The sequence below is a fragment of the Lutra lutra genome, chromosome 9 (genome assembly GCF_902655055.1).
Source record: "Lutra lutra chromosome 9, mLutLut1.2, whole genome shotgun sequence".
NCBI classification, from domain to species: domain Eukaryota; kingdom Metazoa; phylum Chordata; class Mammalia; order Carnivora; family Mustelidae; genus Lutra; species Lutra lutra.
In genome coordinates this window covers 116,455,017-116,473,829 of record NC_062286.1, presented here as the reverse complement: position 1 = coordinate 116,473,829, position 18,813 = coordinate 116,455,017, and the positions used below count along the sequence as shown (strand labels likewise).

The 18,813-nt window shown below is 51.6% G+C and overlaps 1 protein-coding gene across 3 annotated transcripts in view; it reads right to left on the bottom strand.

Annotated features, from left to right (window-relative positions):
* The window catches only part of ANGPT4 (angiopoietin 4), a 42,086-nt gene that overhangs the window by 7,959 nt on the left and 15,314 nt on the right, over nt 1-18,813 (bottom strand). For 2 of the 3 annotated variants that reach the window (XM_047744901.1, XM_047744899.1), the window contains exons 2-6: nt 10,268-10,423; nt 8,684-8,805; nt 5,799-6,031; nt 3,415-3,530; nt 986-1,087 (exon numbers count right to left, since the gene is read on the bottom strand). In XM_047744901.1, coding sequence (XP_047600857.1) covers nt 986-1,087; nt 3,415-3,530; nt 5,799-6,031; nt 8,684-8,805; nt 10,268-10,423 — 729 coding nt within the window. Of the gene's footprint in view, nt 1-985; nt 1,088-3,414; nt 3,531-5,798; nt 6,032-8,683; nt 8,806-9,424; nt 10,234-10,267; nt 10,424-18,813 lie in introns of those variants that run through there. The other variant, XM_047744900.1, reaches the window with a different exon arrangement.

Genomic DNA, 18,813 nt, shown 5'->3' with positions numbered 1-18,813 from the left:
TGTAGAGAAAACTTTGTTCAGTGATATGGCAGCTGCTGCAAAATTTCAGCAACATAGAAATGCAAAGCTAAGCATGTTAGGAGTTACCAGTGTCCCTGGGCGAGGAGAAACCAATGCCCTGGGCAGAGACACAATTCAGCACCAAGGACAGGGACACACCTAAGCCCCACTCCCCATTTTAGTCACGCAGCACGGCTGATCAGCCTAATGATTAATAATCATTGCCCTTATGTGTTTCTGCGTCTGAGTACCTATTCCTTTTTGTCATCTCAATAATTGTTTAAAACCCAACTGGCTCAAGGACACTCTTACCTTAATTTGGTATTTCTTTTTTAAGTATTTATCAAATGAACAGTAAGCAGACACAACTAATGATACTGTTGCATTTCCATGTATCCTTTTCTATTTCTTTTGCTTGTGGAAACTTTAAGAGCTTTTAAGTCAGCTTGCCAAAGGTCCTTTATTCAAAATTTAATTAAAAAATTGGAAGACAATCTAGCACTATGTCTCATCTTGTAAAATGCATAGGGTCTTTTTGAGCCAACAATTCCATGTTAAGAATCTCTCTTGCAGATGTGATGACATTAGTGTGTGCAAAGACAAGGACGTTGACTTAAGCAATGCAGCCAGGGGTGGGTAGGGAGATTATTTTCTTCTGTTCCATTTTTTTGTATTCTTAAAAAAATTTTCTAAGCAACATGTATATATGATCTTTCCACAAATAAAGAAATAAAGTTAAACTTTTATTCTTAGGGTCTGTCTTAGAATTGCAAAAAGAAGGTTTGATTTTTCAGTGACGGAGTCCCTGACAGCGAATGTGCACTGGGAAAATCTGTTTGAGGGTAGTTGTCCTTAGGTGAGTTTCTGGTTTTTTTTTTTTTTTTTTTTCTGGGAAGGACTGAGGGTAAACCAGTGTCCTGCCTCTGATTCACCTCCACCAGGCTTCAGGGTGGAGAAAAGCCCCTTCCCAGGGCAGTAGTGTTACCTGTTTGTAATCTCTCCAGTTCCGCTGGAAATTCACGCTGCCGTTCTCACGGCGCTGGATGAGAGTCCACCCGCCTCCATTGGCCTCCATTTCACAGAACACCTGGAAGGAGTTGGGTGGTGCTTGGGGAGCGATTCAGAAGCCCCTGGGAGTGTCAGAGGCAAGTCTGGGCCAGCCTGATTTCGATTTGGCTGACATTCTCACAGAACAACAAGTGAGCCTGGTGCTTGAGGACATCAGAAATATCCAGGTTCACATTTCCCGCTTATAGTCATCATTTTTCTAAAGTCGTGGGCAAGTGACAACCCCACTCAGAGCCTTCCTTTCCTCATTCATAAAATGCAAGTATTAAGAACTTAACCTCTTTGTGCCTCGATTTCTCATCTGCAAATGGGCTTGATGTGAGAACTATGTAAGCTGAGCCATCTGAAGAACAGAGCCTGGGTGTACTGGACACTCAGTAAGTCGAGGCTTTTCCCTTGTTGGTATTGTGAGGTTGTTGTAAGGATTAAATGCCAAGAGGTGTAGAGCGCTTGGCCCACAGTGCAGATTCAGGAATTGCTCTTATGTTCGGCAGACAGATGTTTTCTGAGCACTGCTACATACCAAGCTCTATTCAGGACAAGGAGGGTTGCCAGTATGGATAAGACAGAAAAAGTCTTTCTCTCAAAGGGCTCACCATCCGTCATATCATAATTTCCTCTTTCAGCCTAATCCTTGTTCACATATCCATTTTCCAGCCAGTTCAGTATAAGTTAGGTGTTCAGTGAGAGATAAATCAACCCTCAAGGCTGGCTTGGTCTGGAGGAGGCCATGATGGGGTAGTCAGACTATGGATTATGAACATTTGGGTAGCTAGAAGGAGAGCTTCTAAGGAGTCACTGGTCAACCCTGGAAGTCTTCTCAGAGGAGATAGCACTAGAACAGGGCCTTGGCATGTGCCTGACAGGCAGACAAGGGGAATGGCCCCTCCAGGGGAGGGAGCAGCTCTGACAAGGTAGAGGCCAGCTCAGGGAGAGAAGACAGTTGCTTCTGTTGTGGAAGTAGCAGAAGGTGAAAGAAGGGAAATTGAGGTCCAGAGAGGAGAAGGGACTTGATCAAGGCAAGCGAGACAAGAAAAGCTGAGGGGCGCTGAGTGGCTCAGTGGGTTAAGCCTCTGCCTTCAGCTCAGGTCATGGTCTCAGGGTCCTGGGATTGAGCCCCACATCAGGCTCTCTGCTCAGTGGGGAGCCTGCTTCCCCCTCTCTTTCTGCCTGCCTCTCTGCCTACTTGTGATCTCTGTCTGTCAAATAAATAAGTAAAATCTTAAAAAAAAAAAAAAAAGAAAAGCTGAGGTGTGAGCCCAGAACTTGGGTCTCCCAGAATTCTACGATAGCTGAACTTACTTAGTTTCAAGTAGAATATTTACTTAAAAAGTCATGTCCCTTAAAAAAAAAAAAAACATAAATACTTAGATTAACTGCATTTTAAAAGGAAATCTTACTGTACCATAAGTTGAAAACTAGTAACACTTGTTTTTATTCAGATAATTATAAAAATAAATTAAACAAAACCATGAAATTCTAGCTAGAAATTAAGGGCTTGATCTCTGTGTCAAAAGAAGAGTTGAGCAGGTATATGTGAAGTGGTAAAGACAGTCTGGAGACAAACTGATATGAAATTCAAAGGAATTCAAACAGAATTAGGAAGAGCAAAGACTGGTTAGTTGTTCCCCATAGTCTTTCATTTCTGGGCCTGGTCCCCAAACCCTCTCTCCTGATAGCCCCCCTTTCCCTTGATCCCTCATCCACCTGCTAACTGGAGCTCAAAACCCAGGGCAAACTTGGAAACATTCACTGGGGTCTCTGTTGGTTCTGGCACCTAAATTCCCGCGTGGAGCAGAGCCCCCACACCTGCATTCAATTGGACTATATGTGAATTAGAAACAATCTTCTTTTGAGATGCCTGGGTGGTGTAGTTGCTTAGGTGTCTGGTCTGCCTTTGGCTCAGGTCTTGATCCTAGGGTCCGGGCATTGGGATCCTTCCTCAGGGGGAAGCCTGCTTCTCCCTTTGCCTGCTGCTCCCCCTGCTTGCCTTCTCTCTCTCTCTCTCTCTCTGACAAATAAATAAAATCAGGAAGAAAGAAAGAAAGAAACAAACTTCTTTGTGTTAAGCCCCTGGATTTTCAGGGTTGATTTACTGAATTAGCTAACATTACTTTAAGCAACACAGGACTATTTTCTGCCCTTCCAACTGAAAGCATTCTGGAAACTTCTCTACCCCCACATTCTGACCTCTGATTGGATGGGGGCTCCAGAAGGTAGGGTCAGCCCACCTTCTCTGACATGTCAGATGTTGTAGAAAGCCTGAAGCTGATGGGGGATGGCCTGGCAGCGACGCCCTTGACTCAACACCCTTGGATAGTCTCAGCCCCCAGGGAGTCCCCTAACCTTCCTGGGCTCCGTCATATTGGCCACATGGATGGTGTAGATGCCACTGGCATTGGCCCCGAAGCGCTGGATCTCTGCACAGTCCTGGAACACGTGCTCAGCGGCCCTCACAGAGGCTGCAATGGGACAAAGCAGAAGCAATTGGACGTAAGCTAAGGAGAGAGGGAAGGGGCCAGGTGGGCACTACTTCCTGCCAGCTTCTGGGTTGGGAGATGCTGGGCACAGGGAGAGGTATCAGACCTGGGAAAATTTCTTAGGGGAGGTGACCATGAGCTGGGATGTGGATAAAGGGCAGGAGTGACCTAGGAGAAGGAGAAAATGTTCCAAGCAGAGGGAACAGCAAGTTCAAGGGCTCTAAGGTAGGAATAGTCCTGGTGTGTGCAGTGATGGGAAGTGGTGGAGGCCAAGGAAGGAAAAGATCCACCACTCATGAGAGCAGAGCTGAGGCCAGAGAGAACTCTGGCTGTCCGATGAACTTGATAGGAGTAGGGCAAACCCGGCACAGGCATGGTCACCAAAGAAGGAGAGATGAGGCTGAGTTTCAGCAAGGGGCCAAGTCAGCCTTGTGAGCCAGGATGAGGAGCCTGAGCTGTGCCAAGGAGGAGTGCTCTGGCTAGAGTGTGGAACAGGGACCGAAGGGGATGAGACTCAAAGCAGGGTGGCCACGGACCAGGCTTCTAGAGTCTTCCAGGACTTACAGGAGAGGTAACTGGGGTCTGAACTCCAAGGAGATCCTTCCCCCTTTCATAGACCAGGAATCCAAGGCCCAAGAGTAAGGTCACTGACTCAACGGCACATAGCTAGGGGCACAGGCAAAGCCTCCCCTCTCTCTAGGTCATACGAAGGAGTCCTTAGAGCCTTGGACTGGAGGCACAAATCAACAATGCCCTTCTTTGGTGACAGTAGGGCAGGGGGACAGGGTGTTTGGGCAAAGTGTGCCTGAGGCGAGGTGCCCAAAGCAACCTGCTCTCCAGACTGGGGAGCAGACACTGGGTCACAGCTGGAGACTGGGCTAGCTGTGGGGAGAGGCCTTGGGGAGAGGTCTTGGGCCGGGGCCTGCATCGGGGGCTGAGCTATGATACCTCACACAAGGGACTCATTTAGGCGGCTTCCCTGCCAGGGTTACCCACAAGCCAGTGATGGGTTCGGGTCACTCCATATCGCATGGTTTGGAAGGCATCCACTTCTCCTGCCTGTGGCTTCCTTGGGGCCTCAAATCCCTTAACCCAGCAGGGCCTGCCTGACTTAGACAAGCCCCTGGTGCCATCCTCTGGCCCCAAATCCTGCCAACCATCATACCTGGAACCCATCACTATTGCTTGATTCCTTGTAACTTAAAGGCTTCCCAGGCTCCGCTATGGCAATCCTAGAAACCCCTTCCTATGTCTTTCTCTCACCCAGCCATTCTCCCCTGCCCAGTTCCAATTAGGCTTCCCCAAATATAGTCCCACTTGATGCAAAACCCTCATGTGGCTTTTGGCTGTCCTCAAGTTCATGTTCTCTCTCCTCAGCACAGCCTTTTAGGCCTTCAGTGGCTTGGAAATTTCAAACACACAGCTAGCACATAGTGGCACATACTAGGTACTGAAAAAAATTCATTTCCTGCTTCTTCACTTAGAGACCCAGAGATGGGCAGGTGGGTATTTTTGCAAGACTAGGCTGTTCACTGCTGTGTTCCCAGCACCCAGCATTGGGCCTGGCACACAGTGGGTGCTCAGTAAGGGCTTTGCTGACTGAGGGAAGCTGAAGCCAGAAATGCCTTGGCCACCCTAAATGGACCCCATTAAAAGGAGTCAGTGAGAGTTGGTGGGGGCGGGGGCACCAGGCATTGTTCTCCCTTCTCAGAAGCTAGGGCCAGAGTCACCTCCTCACTTCTGTTTGGCTCTCCTGGGCTTAGGGACAAGGTCAACAGGGTGACAGGAGTCTTTGGGGGAACAGTGAGTCTAACCTCTCCATTCTTCAGAGAGGGAAACTGAGGACAGGGGAGGGGTGGGGCAAGTCTGAGCAAGGGAGGATGGAGCGTGTGGATCCTGGAACCCAAACTTGTCAGTCTGGGCTGGTGGTATCCTTATTAGCTTCACTTCCTTTAAACAGATGGGGAAACTGAGGCCAAGAGAGGGACGGGGGCCTGCCCAAGGTCACTCACGGAGTCAAGAGGTAGAGTCTGGATTGGTTCCTCCTGGCACTCTCGTCCTCACCACTATCATTACTGGTGGTTATTTCTGTTTTACAGGTGCTGGGAGAGGGGCCGGGCCCTTCCCCGCCCCACAGTGGCTTCTGGGCGACCCCTACCCCCACCTCGAAAGCGAGCCGGCAGTGTAAGCAGGGTCTCCCTCTCCTCTCCTGCCCTCCTCCCACACCGCGGAGGCACCCCGCTCGCTCACCCGGGCCCTGGGCCACGACGCGCACCAGGCGCTGCACGGACTCCAGCAGCTGGCGCTGCTGCCGCTGCAGGAGACTGGAGTTGCCGCTGGCGGCGCGCAGGCTGCGCTCCAGGCCCGCGAGGGCGCCGCTCTGGCGGCCCAGCAGACGCCGCAGCCGCTCCTTCTCGCCACGGAGGGAAGCCAGCTCCGCCTGCTGCTGCGTCTCCAGGGCCTGCACCCGCGTCTCCAGCGCGCTGCGGGGCGGGGGTGCACGCGGGTCATCCCGCGGGTCCCCACACACGGCCACATTCGCGCGCTTGCCTCTGGGGCTTGGGGGGCATTCCGCGGAACAGATCCGCACGGAGGCCCAGAGAGGCAGAGCGTGCTGTCCTGGGTTACAAGGCGGAGGGGATGGCGGGGAAGAAGTGCACCGGTGGCAGAGAGTGAGGAGGGGAGGAAAGACGGACCCCGCCCTGGAAGAAGATAGATTGGGGTCCATAGAAGAAAGAGGTGCGGGTGGGGGGACATGCCAGTAATCTGGGCAGTGGTTACCAGATCCCCAGTATGCCTGCCCTTGGAGCCAGCAGTCCGCTCTCAGGAGATAAGCTCCTGGGAGCAGGCGCGAGAGTGCCCCTTGGGGATTAGTTGTACTAGAGAAAAACGAAACAGCCACGATGTCCAACAGCCAGAGCTGGCTGAGTCTGTTTGCTTTCCGTGTCCCTGGAAATGTTCTGGAACCGCGAAGAGGAAGGAGGCAGAGCGCATCTGCACGAAACTGGAAAGACGCCCAAGGCTCGGAGGGAACTGCGCCCGGCACATCAGTGCCTCTAGTGCAGCCCCACGTGTGAGAAGACAAAACAAGAGAAAGAAAAAAGGTCTACATGGAAATGGAGAGGGAAACCGGGGAACTGATAGGAAAAGGCATGGAAAGACACGTGGAAGAACACAGCGGTGCCTGAGCGCCATCTTCCTGATGAGGTGGTTCTGGAGGAGAGCGATGGAGAGGGAGGAGGATGGAGGCAGTTGGAGGGAACCCACCTTCCCTTTCGTTTTCTAGGTCCTTATGGTCTGGTGATATAGTAAACATGGAGCATATTTGTCATGAATTTCTAAAAAAAGTTTTAGAAAAAGCAAAAAAAAAAATCTTTTGACTCAACAATTCCACTTTTGGCATTTTATCTTGGTTTGTTCCTGCGTGTGTGCGAGGAGGTATGGGGACATAATTAGGGGCTTGATGTTGAACAGGAGTAAGAGACAGGAAACAACCTTAATCCCCAAAATTGGGGACTGGGGATATAAGCGTGGGCGCAGCCATAGGGTGCAACATGATACAATTAGAGAGAAGAATGGACAAGTGTGTCGTGCAATTATGGAACAGTTTTCAGGATACTTGGAAAAAAGAGGTGCAGAGTGGTACGCTCCATTTGGGTTCAAGAAGGGCAACAAAAGAACTATGCGCACGTATTTATTTACATATTCATAGGAAACCCTCAAACGACAGCTTGTAGAATGTCTGCTGTGGGATAGGGATTTTTGTCTATGTGTTCACTTTGTCTAGAACAATGTCTCACATGTGGTAAAGCTCAAACAATGATTGTTGGTTGAATGCATGGAAGAGGACAAGACACTAGGAAGAGGGGTTACCTCTGCTGTGGACAGGTCTGTGGCCGAGGGATAGGATGGGAGGGAGACATCCTCCTATTTATGAGGTTATGCTGACCCATTCTCCAGACAAGAACAACGAGTCTAGCCAGGGCACAAGGAATTTCCCCTGAGCCCTGAATTCTGTGGCAGGAAGAGAAAAAGTTGGGGGCACACTCGGGTTCTAGAATTTTAGCTGTCTCCATGGGCCAAGTGCTTATTGATGACATCGTCTGTCTTCTGTGACTTCTAGGCACCTGGTGACAATTCAGACTGTCCCAGTCCCTGCTCTCCTCCACCTCAGGGTGAGGGCACAAGATAAGGAAGTGGACAAGCTATCATTAGCTGCACACAGATCAGAGGGAGCTGGGTCGGCCTGATGACCTGATCGTGACCCAGCACGTGAGCGACAATGACATCTCCCCTTGCACCCGGGCCGGTGGCTGCTTCAGAGCGTGGATTTTGCCTCCCCTAACACCTTGACCTTGACAGTTTTTCTCCACTCAGCTCGAAACCAAGATAAAATCAGCCTCAGAAGTCCATTTCTCTGCCTTATCTGTACCCCATGACTTTTTTATTCTTTGTAATTTGCAGGGTGTTCCCCTCAAGTGTATTTGCTTACAAATGCTGAGACACTCTCTTCTCTGCCTGTGTAGGCGAGAGGCCGGCCATGTGGTTGCTTCTGGGAAAGGCAACCAGTGGATAAGATCAGATTTACTTATTTACAAGCAAGTAAATCAAATAAAAATTTACAGGGTGAATTGCACAGCATATAAACTAAACTGTAGCTCAATAGAACTGTTAAAAATTTATAAAATAAAGGAACAAAGAAGGAAAGGAGAAAAAAAAAAAGAATGGAGAAGGAATCAGGGTGTCGTGAACTCCCGGGGGAAATGTCTGTCTCCTGTCTCCACCCAGGGGTGCCTGTCTGACCCCCAGCCCCACCCCAGGGCCCACCTTCACTCCCAGCTTGAGTCTGGACTCTAGCTCTGGTTTCAGTCCTTACCCCAGCTCTGGCTCCAGCCTGAGACCCCCCCCTGTAAATGGTCCTTCACTTCAGTCCTAACCCAGGCCCCCCAGCTCTGACCCCAGCCCTGGGCCCAGGCACTAGCCCCCAGTCCAATTTCCAACCCTGGCCCCGGCCTCAGCCCAGCCCTGGCTCTGGTGCCTCCCCAGCCCCACCCCATCCTGAGTCCCAGCCAACCTGGATCCCAGGCTGGCCCTCGCCCCCAGGCCTGGCCTGGTGCCAGGGCACTAGCACCCACCTGTTGCGGCCGTGCAGCCTGTGGAGCTCGTGGCTCTGCAAGAGTAGCTGTTTCTCCAGCTTGTTGGTGGACAGTGAGGTCTCCAGTAGCTGGATCTCCATTCGGGATGTCTGGTTCAGGACCTGTCCCAGCAAACAGGAAGGGGAAGGGGGCGACGACACAGACTCTGCAGGAGCCCTGATTGGCAGCCGCCCCCCTCTCTGGGGGCTCTGTCATTCTAGAAAGGTGCTGTTCTATTTCCCTCCTCCTAGCAGTTAGATCCTATAGTCGTTCATTCATTTATCCCTTCCTTTCTTCACTCACTCACAGGCCCTTGCTGACTTTATGGTCTGTTTCTTGACAGCAGTTCCATTTTTCCTGATGCTCAGGCTCCAGGAGGAGTCCCCCTTGACCACCCCCCTCCTACCCCATCTGATCTTGTCAGATCCAGCTTCCACTCCCCTCCCATGGCCCATACCCTGCTCTTGGCCTCTGTCATCTCTTGCCCTGTGTCCTGTGCCACCCTCCTCAAGGGCTCCCTCTCCCCGCCCTTGTCCCCTACACTCCTTCCTCTGCTGAGCAGCCCCAGGCATCCTTTTAAAATATGGCGCATCTGCTCAGAATCTTCTTGTGGCTCCCACAGCTCGTAGTGGAAAAATCCCAGTCCTCACCATGGCCTGCAACGTCCTGCGACGTCCTCTGCCCCAGTGGCTCTGTGAACCCTTGCCCACCCCCTCCCCTGGTTGCTTCAGCTACACTGACCTCCTCGATGTTCCTGGAGCTTGCCAGCACGGTCCTGCTGCTGGACCTTTGCACATGCTGTTCTCCCTGTTTCTGGAAGGCCCTCCTGGTGAGCCTGGCTCTGATCCTGCCTCCTTGGAGGTGCCTTCCCTGCCAAAACTTGCAGGCCCTCCCTTTACCACTCCTAGCACATACTCTCTCCCTCTGTCCATGCCGGTTTTTCCTGAGACTCTCACCCTCTCCCATATACAGGGGGTTTATCATGTTCATTCTCCTGGAGGTCATTAGAAAGGAGATGCTTGAGGGTAGGGGTGCATACCTGTTTCATTTACTGCTCTAAACTAGAACCAGGCACCTCCCGCCGTGCCTGGCACACAGTAGGGTTTCAACAGACATGTGCCTATTTGTCATTCAGTCCTTTTGTCCATTCCTTTACTCGCCTTCCTCTTTATACGTTTGTTCCCTCCCTCCCCTTCTGTCGCTCCCACTGCCTCCAATCTCAGAGCTGCTGGCCCCATGAGGTTGAATGAATTCTTCACGATCCATCTTTCCCTGGAGCTCTCAAAGCCCCCTGAGTGCTGCTATCCTCTCTCATGCCAGTGCCCAGCACAGATGCCGAGTCACTGGAGTCACAGAAGCAGAAGACCCAAGCCCAGGGCCCGCCCCCAGGGGCACTGCCTGGTGGTCAGAGTAATTCATGATGGGGGTCATCGGGGAAGGGCCCCAGGGTGCTACAGGCCCAGAGGAGGTCCAGACTTTATCCAGGGACAGAGGTCAAGGCCAGATGGTCCAGGCTGTAAGTCAGCCAGGCTGGCCTCAGCCCTCCCCCGCCACCCCCCAATGCCACAGACTTGGCCTCCATACCTGAGCCTCCACGTCAGTCAGCTTGCGGGTCTGGGCGGTGGTCTGGTTCAAGAGGCTGGTGCCTAGCTCCAGCATGGTGGCCGTCTGGTTCTGGACCATGTGCTGTTGGACCTGGGCCAGCTCTGACCTCAAGTTCATCTGGATGTACCTTTCTAGCTGTGGGGAGACCGTGGGCTGGGGTCATGTGTAGGGGCTGGAGGAAGGCTCCCGTCCCTTCCTGTGCCTTCATGAAGGACATAGAGCAATGAGCACAGCCCTTCCTGTCAGGCCAGGCCACAATTACCTCTCTCCTGGACTATCCCAGTAGCTTCCTCCCTGGCTTCTCTGCCTCCATCCTTGTCCCATGTACAATCCATCCTCAACTTAGCAGTCAGAGGGAACTTACTAAACTTAAGTCAAATAAAATTCCTCCTCAGCTAGAAAGAAACCCTCCCAGGATTCCTATCTTAGAGGAATAGCCAGATTCTTCCCTCCATGATTTCTTCTGCTCCCACTCTGATTTCTTCTCCCAGTCCTCTCCCACACTCTGCTCCAGATGCACTGGCATCTGCCATATCCCTCCAACACGGCAAGCAGACACCTACCTCAGGGCCTTTGCACATACTGTTCCCTCTGCCTGGAAACTCCCTCCTTCTCACCTCCATCTAAATGGCTCACTCCCTCATGTCATTTCAGGTCTCTTCTTACCACTTTTCACTCCTCGAGTTTATATTACATATTTATTGTCTGTTTTACCACTGGAATGTCAATTCCATGAAGACAGAGACTGGGTCTTACCCCTTTATCTCTGTATCTAGCACAATGCTTAGTGCTCAGTGGATACTCAATACATACATATTCAATGAATCGATGGAAAAGGGGGAGCAGCAAGGGTCAGAGGATATTCCCCAGTGTCATGCCCATTATAAGAGTTTGAAGGTCTGTCCACCCAGCTGGACTTTCTATTTTCCGGCCCCCTCCAACTGCCAAACAGACTGAACCAGACAGTCTCCAATGGTTCTCTCAGCTTGGATGTTCTGGGATCCCACGAACTAACATTCATATCTTTGACAGGGCTGCTCTCTTTCCCAAGGGCAGTTGAAACTTGTCTGGCATGAGACCAGGATCAAGTTGCAAAGGTGAACAGAGTGTTCTCAGGGATCTGCGCCTACAGGCAGAGAGCTGGTGCCCCTCCTCCACTCCCTCTCCATTCTGCACACACACTGGCCTCCAGCCATCACCACCACCACCCCCCGCCAGCCCTGGCTCCTTCCCTTGCCCTCTTGCTCAGTCTTCCAGGAGGTCTGACAGACAAGGCAGCTCCCAGGGTCCCTGGGAAGACCGGCGCTCCCCAGGGAGAGGTGGTGACCTTGGCGGGGCAGGGGAACGGCGATGGGGTAGACTCTGGCTGTTTCCTCCTTGGTCTCTTCTCCCCTTTGCCATCCTTTTTTTTTTTTTTTTCCTTTTTAAAAGATTTATTTATTTTAGAGAGAGAGAGAACACGAGCGAGTGGGGCAGAGGCAGAGGGAGGGAGCATCTCAAGTGGACATTCTGTGCTCACTGCGGAGCCTGACATGGGGCTTAAAGTGGGGTTCCATCTCAGGACCTTGACATCACGATCTGAGCCAAAACCGATAGAGTTTAATGGATTGCGCTACCTGGGCACCCCTCCCTTCTTCTGTCTTAACAGTCTGTTCCTGTCCCTTCCTCCCACCCCTGTTTTGAAGGAGGGCAACGAGCAACGTCAGATCCTGGAGGGGGCGCATGTGGGTCGTGCCATATTGACTACAGCGGTGGTTCTCGAAGTGGGTACCCTGCCGCAGTGTCCTGGGAGCTTGTTAAAAATGCAGATTTCTACCTCCCGCCGTAGACCTCCTGAAACAGAAATTCTGGGGTGGTGCCCAGCCATGCAGGTGAATCTGATGCTCACTCAAGGGTGAGAACTCCCAGGGAGGCAGTCACAAAAGGGACCAAGGACTAGGGAGACTGGCCCATTGGAGCTTCTCAAGTCTTTGTCATGTGGGCCCCTCAGTCCTCCCTTGCACCATCAGCTCCCCGCCCCGCTGTCCCAGCCATTCCCATCTAAGAACAAATTCTTGACCCTGCAGTCCCTCCAGCTGTGCTGCAATTTCCTTGGTCCCCTCAAAGGCAAAACTTCTTCAACTTGCCTCCAGTTTCTCACCTGTATCCCTACCTTTGCCTCTAAAAACATTAACAGTTATTATTTGGTGTATGGCACGCATACAAAGAAGCATAAGGAACGATATAATGAGGTCTGTGTATTTACCCCGTTCAAGAAAATATAACCCATACTGGAGTGCTTGGGCGGCTCAGTGGGCTGAGCAGCTGACCTGACTTTTGGTTTCAGCTCAGGGTGTGGTCTTGGGTCGTGAGACACCCCCAACCCCTGCATCAAGCTCTGCACTCAGCAGGAAGTCTGCTTCTCTCCCTCTCCCTGCTCACTCTCTCAAATCAATCAGTCTATCTCTATATCTATATCTATATCTATATCTATATCTAATCTATAACCCATCCTGTTGAATCCTGTGTCCAGCCCGCCTCCCCAGCCCTGGGAGCCCCTTCTCTCCTTAACTTGCCTCGTCGTCATCTTCTCCTGAACAAGGGAGGCCCAGGGACCCTTCCATGTCCTCTTACTCGTCCCCTCAGCAGCACTCAGGGCAGATGGCCACTCCCGAGTTCTGGAAGCACTTCCCAGATGCTCCTTCTCCTATTTGTCCTCCTACCCATGGTCACCCCCTCTCTGCCTCCTCCTTTACCAGGTTCCTACATATCAGGGGGCTCTTGGCCCAGTTCTGTGCCCTTGTCTCTCTGTATGTTCTCTCCCTAGGTCAGAGGTCCTCAGTGGGGACCACAGGGTCTGCAGAGAGAATTCAGGGGGCCCATGACCTTGGGTGAGAAAAAACTCTTTTTTTTGCTAACCTGTAAGGAAAGTTTGGCATTGCCTTCCATTATGAGTGTAGGCCACACATGGCACTATTAGCGGATCCAGCAACTTCATTACCAATAGAAATCACCAATATTTCCACACCATAGTGCAAGTGTTATAGAACTTTTTTTGAAAAAAATCTTTCATTTATTTATTTGAGAGAGAGAGTGTGAGCGAGCAAGAGTGGTGGCAGGGGAAGCCAGAGGGAGAGGAAGAAGCAGGCTCTCCGCTAAGCAGGGAGCCTGATGCAGGACTCCATCCAAGATCATGACCTGAGCTGAAGGCAGATGCTTAACCGACAGAGCCACCCAGGTGCCTCCGTTACAGCATCTTAAATACTGGTTTTACTCATCGTGACCTGAGAACGATGGACCTTCTCAAACCCACCCCTGGACAGCTTTCCCACTAGAGCACAGGCTTGCTATTTGCTGTTTTGATGACAGTGACAACATCGCTGGGTGGTCTTGGGTTTTTATTTTACGCATTTAAAAGCGTTGCTCTGAAAACTGATCTACTAGCTTCACCCAGGACCAGATGACAAAGTGTTTGGGGCCCCAAATGCATTAGGCCCCGCACTGCAGGTGTTCCTGTTGGTCCTACGATTGTCAAGTGCTGACAGTGCCGCCTCTGCCTCCTACCGCCCTTCTCCCCTCCACAGCCGCCAACCTGACATCCTCACGTGGGCTTCCAACAAGCGTCTCAGGCAAAAATACCCAACATGGACCCCTTGGTTCCTCAGCGCTCACTGCCCTGTCTCTGCATCCCCACTGACTCTCCCTCACTCCCCCCATCTTTCCCATCTCTGCAACTGGCCCCAAACGAGACCTTATCCTTGATGCTTTTCTTTTTCTCATCTGCTGCGCTCCATCCCCTAGGGAGTCCCGACCACTACGATCCCAGTGCCAGTTTCAAATCTGCTCTCTTCCCTGGGCCCTGGGCCAGGCTACTGCCATCCCCCGGGGTTGGCTTCAGGTGCGCTTGCCACCATGCCTCTGTCAGCTCCCTGGGATTGCTAATGTGTGGCTGCCAGGGTGCCCAGGGGGGATAGGGGAGGCAGAGCTATAAGGAGGCTGCTCTCGCGTACTCCCAGGAGTCACAGACCTCCTGGAGCCTGGCTTAAAATGCAGAAAATGCACACTCCCAGACCCTAAGCAGACAAATAGCAAGTGTGTTCAGGAGATGAGACTCTCACACATCTCCCCCAAGCCTCTCATTTGCAGATGGACAAACTGAGGCCCAGAAGACTTGCCCAAGGTCACTGCCTGGTGGGCTAGGTTCCCCAACTCCTTGCCCAGGGTTTTTTTCAGGTCTGCAGAGCTGGGTTGGGGACTCAGTGTAGCTTAGGGGTCATCTCAAGTGATAGGAGTTCCCTAAGTACCCTCATTGGTCCCCCACTTGTCCTGTGGCTGTGAGTGGCTGGGTGGGACCCAGGCCACCCGCAGCTGGGGCCCATCACCCAATTTGCCACACCCGCCCACCAGCATGGGTCCTGGGATGGGTAATTTGGGCCAGATGGGCCCATTTTGGCCATGCTGGGCTCTGGTGAGTAATGCTGGCCTGCATGGTGGGGATTGGGTCTGGTCCAGGGTTCAGGCACAGGCTGGAAGGATGGGGGAAGGGTCCTAATGAAGGAGCCAGCCCAGGATGAGATCTGCCAAAGTCCCCTCCCCACCCCCACCCCCAACCTTAGGATTGGACCTGCCTCTTCCCTGTCACCGTCATGCTGGCAGATTCTCAGGGTTGAGATGGAGGACAGGGGCCTTGACCTGTGATGATGATAGGTCCCTGTCCTCCATCTCTCCAGCCTACAAAGAGGCTGATCTCTGGTCTTGGGGCTACCAACCCTCCCCCTTCGCCACAGGTTTTAGTTTGGCTCTATGACATTCCAACTGTGGACCTCTAGTAATTGAGGGCTACAATTCTCTGAGCCTTACTTTATTGATCTGTGACACGGGGACAGGAGCCCTTGCTCCTTGTTGGGTAGGGGGCAGCTGAAAAGGGCCTTGAAGGAAAGGAAAGGAGTTTAGACTCCAGGGGCTGGGTAAAGAAGGAAGATATTCTGGACAGATCACAGATAGGCATCCCCTCAAGCCTGCTTTTCTCCCCGTTATTTGTACAAAAAAAGTCTACAACTAGAGAATGGAGAAGCAACCGTCTACAGATAAGTAACCATCCTTGACTCCATTCAGGGAGCTAGCAATGTGCGCAAACAAAAAGGATGAACTACACAGAGTGAAGTAAGCCAGACGCAAAAGCCTACATACTGTAGGACTCCATTGAGGTGACTTCTGGAAAAGTCGGAATCCATGGTGTTGCCAGGAACGGGAGTCTGGGGTTGGGAATTGACTGCAAAAGGTCATAGAAATTTCTGAGGTGTTGGCAGTGTTCTGTGTCATGACTGTGGTTGTGGTTGCATGTCTGTAAACATTCCTCATACTCATGAAACCATATGTTAGACAGGTGTGCCTCACCTTGTGACTACACCTCGGTAAAAAACAAACCCACTGAAACAAGATTCTAGAAAATGTCCCATATGGAAGTTCGTATTACAACAATAAATACAGTTTTTCAAACGAATCCCTCTGAGTGCCATTTATGTATTCAGTCAGGAATTTCTTGAGTACCTATTGTGTGCTTGGCCCTGTGCTAGGGACTAGGAAATCAGGAATGAACAAAATTGGCAACAAGATTCTGATTCCAGCCCACAGTCCCTAAGTCATCGGTTAAATTCCAACAGTGACCAGTGCGCTGAAGGAGATGAGACAGGGCAGTGAGTGAGGTCAGGGTAGAGCTTGGCTGGAATGGCAGGAAACCCCTCACCAGAGCTGAGAGGCTTGCCCACTGTGCCAGATTCAGGAGGAAGGGGGTTCTAGACAGAGGGAAAGGCAAAGGCACAAGCCCTGAGGTGTGAGTGCATCTCGTGTGTTCGAGAATCAGAAAGAAGGTCAATGACGGTGACCTGCCCTGCCTGTCTCTTCCTTGGAAAACGGTGCCTGAGGTTCATATTTGGGGAAAGCATTTTGTCAATGACAGATAAAATCCAATGAGGATAGAGTAGTTAGTTCTTTGTATCTGCTGACCCTGGGTTCGAATCAAAGCTCTCAACTTAGAGGTGGTGTGACCTTGGGCAGGTGCCTCTACCTGGCTGGACCTCTTCTTTAGAATGAGGGTAATCATGGCTCCTATCACTGGGTTGTGGGGAGGAGGAGGATTCCTGACACGACCTACCTAAAGGGCCTGGTGTGGTTATATAGCCAGCACAGGACAAACTCCATTATGGCTATGCCATGGATGACCAGCCAGCTGTTAAAAAGGAGGCTGACCTTCATCGGAGGCTGGTCTAAAAAGAAGTCCCAGTTATACTTTTGAGTGAAAAGAGCAAGATGCAGAACATTTCCCACAGTGGGCCTGCTAATCTCTAACTGAACGGAGCTCTGCCCATGGTGAGGACTATGGGCCACAGATTGCTACCGTGGTGGTACCGATGCCCATGACTTTGTCACCAGGAGACATCCCAGACGTCCCTGTGTCTCACCACAGTGACTGCGGGCATACAGGACATCCTGTTTACACACATCATGACGGCAAAATGATGGAAAGTACTAGATTGTCAGATTTTGTTATTTACTGTATTAACACAGGAGCCATAGGGGTCAGTATTGCAAATCTGTTTAAAAAGTATTGGGATACCTATCTCTCAAGGCAATGTGTTTCCTCTGTCAATCTATGCATTTAATTTTACATTTGAAAAAAATCTGCTTCGGAGAGAGGGTCCAGAGCTTTGCCAGATGCCAGAGAGGCCCAGGGCACAGGGAAGACGAACACAGATGTCCTCATTGGTCCCCCCTCAGTGAAGCACGCGCCCCAGAGTGCGGGTGGAGCTCGGCCCCCCTTGGCTTCTGGAGCCTCAGAGGGTGTCTAGCAATTCGTAGCTCCATGGATGTTCGTTTATTTGAATGAATGAATGGATTGAATACCTCCCCTCCTGGAGGAAATGGCTTTGAAAGAAATACCACTGCATGGCTCTGTGAGGCAGTCTCTGGGAAACAGAACAATGGGTAAGGACAGAATCGCACTTAAAAAAAAATTAAAAATTAAAATTAAATTAAATCCCTGCCTGAGCTGCCTCATGGCTTGTTCCTTCTGTCCTTTGTGCCAGGAAGCCAGTAAGGGAGAGCCCACCATCATGATCCCCACTGGCCAGAGCTGCTCTGGAATGGGTGGCTGGGGTCCCCCACAACCTTTGTGGGACCCTTTGGAAGTCAAGGCCATCTCTGTACGGTGTCTAGCTCTGAGTCGCTGAGGGTGGGATCTCGTAGGAGGGTGTATGACTGGCCCCCTGGGGTGGGAAGGACACTGGAGGAGAATGAAGCCTTGTAGCTGCCCCTCCAGAGGCTGGCGAGGCTTCTAGCATCAGAACTCTAGGCTCTGGGTGTGAATCCCAACTGCTCCACACACTGGCGATAGGAACTGAGTGGAATGTCTTCCCTCTGAGTCTCGATTTCCTTATCTGTCAGATGGGAAATGGGGGAACCAAGAAACCCCCTTTTGGGATTAGCATGAAGGCTAAATGAGACCCCTGGACAAAGAACCTGAAGGTGTCTGGCCTGTAGCAGATGCTCCCTGCATCTCCCCTTAGGAGACTCTGGAACCTTCAACTTCCATTAACCGACTTCTTTTCCACAGACCTGGAGAAAGCCTCTGTTTATATCTAGCTTTGAGGTCTCCTGGCTGTGTGGTCTCTCAGAGTCTCAGTTTCCTCAGCTGTAAAATGGACACAGTAGCGGGGCCTATCACATGAGATTGGAGGGGAGGGGTTCAGCAAGCCCGTGCCTGGTGCGTGCCGGGTGCACAGTGACTTTAGCTGTTACTGTTGTTGTCATCGTGGGGGCTTGGCACCCCTCCACCTGCAGCACCCCAGGAAGGCTGGAGCCTCTGTCCTTATGAAGAACATATGTCTCAGCCTCTGGTCCTTCTGTCCTTTGCTGGTGGGACTTTGCCAGGAGTGAGAGTGGGGACAGGAGTTGGGGGCCCTGGGGGGTTGGTAGTTGTCCTGGTAACTCATTATGGCACCCCATGATTGCCAGTTGTACTTGGGCACCTTAAAAATAGCCTCTCGTCGCCCTGCGTGGGGCCTCTGCTATTGACCCCATTTTATGGATGAGCAAATGAAGGCTCACTTCCCTGAGGTCACCTGTCAAGCTAGCAGATCTTGGATCCAGCAGATCCAGATCTGCTGATTCTGGAAGCCAGGAGGTCAGGTCTGGTGGGCACAGGATGTTTGGGGCAGGAGCTAAGCAGGTAGAAGCCGTGTCCCCCTTACCTGATGCAGGAGTGGGGTGTAGCCCCTTTGTGTAGGGAGCACAAAGGACAAGTGAGCCAGGCGAGCCCTGATGTTAGCTTCTGCATGTCGCCTGAGTTTCTGGGTCCTCTGCTCAGGCTTATGCCTGAATCAGATCAAAAGAGAACCAGGGGCTTCCAAGAGCTGGGGTGTCTGTTAAGGTACAGAAAGGCCAGGAATTCACCCCAAAACAACCCCTGTGAAACTTCAGGGAGGCAGCGGGGAGCATGGTTTCTTGTCTCAGCTCCCCAGCTCTGAGCTACGTGACTTTGGTCAAAT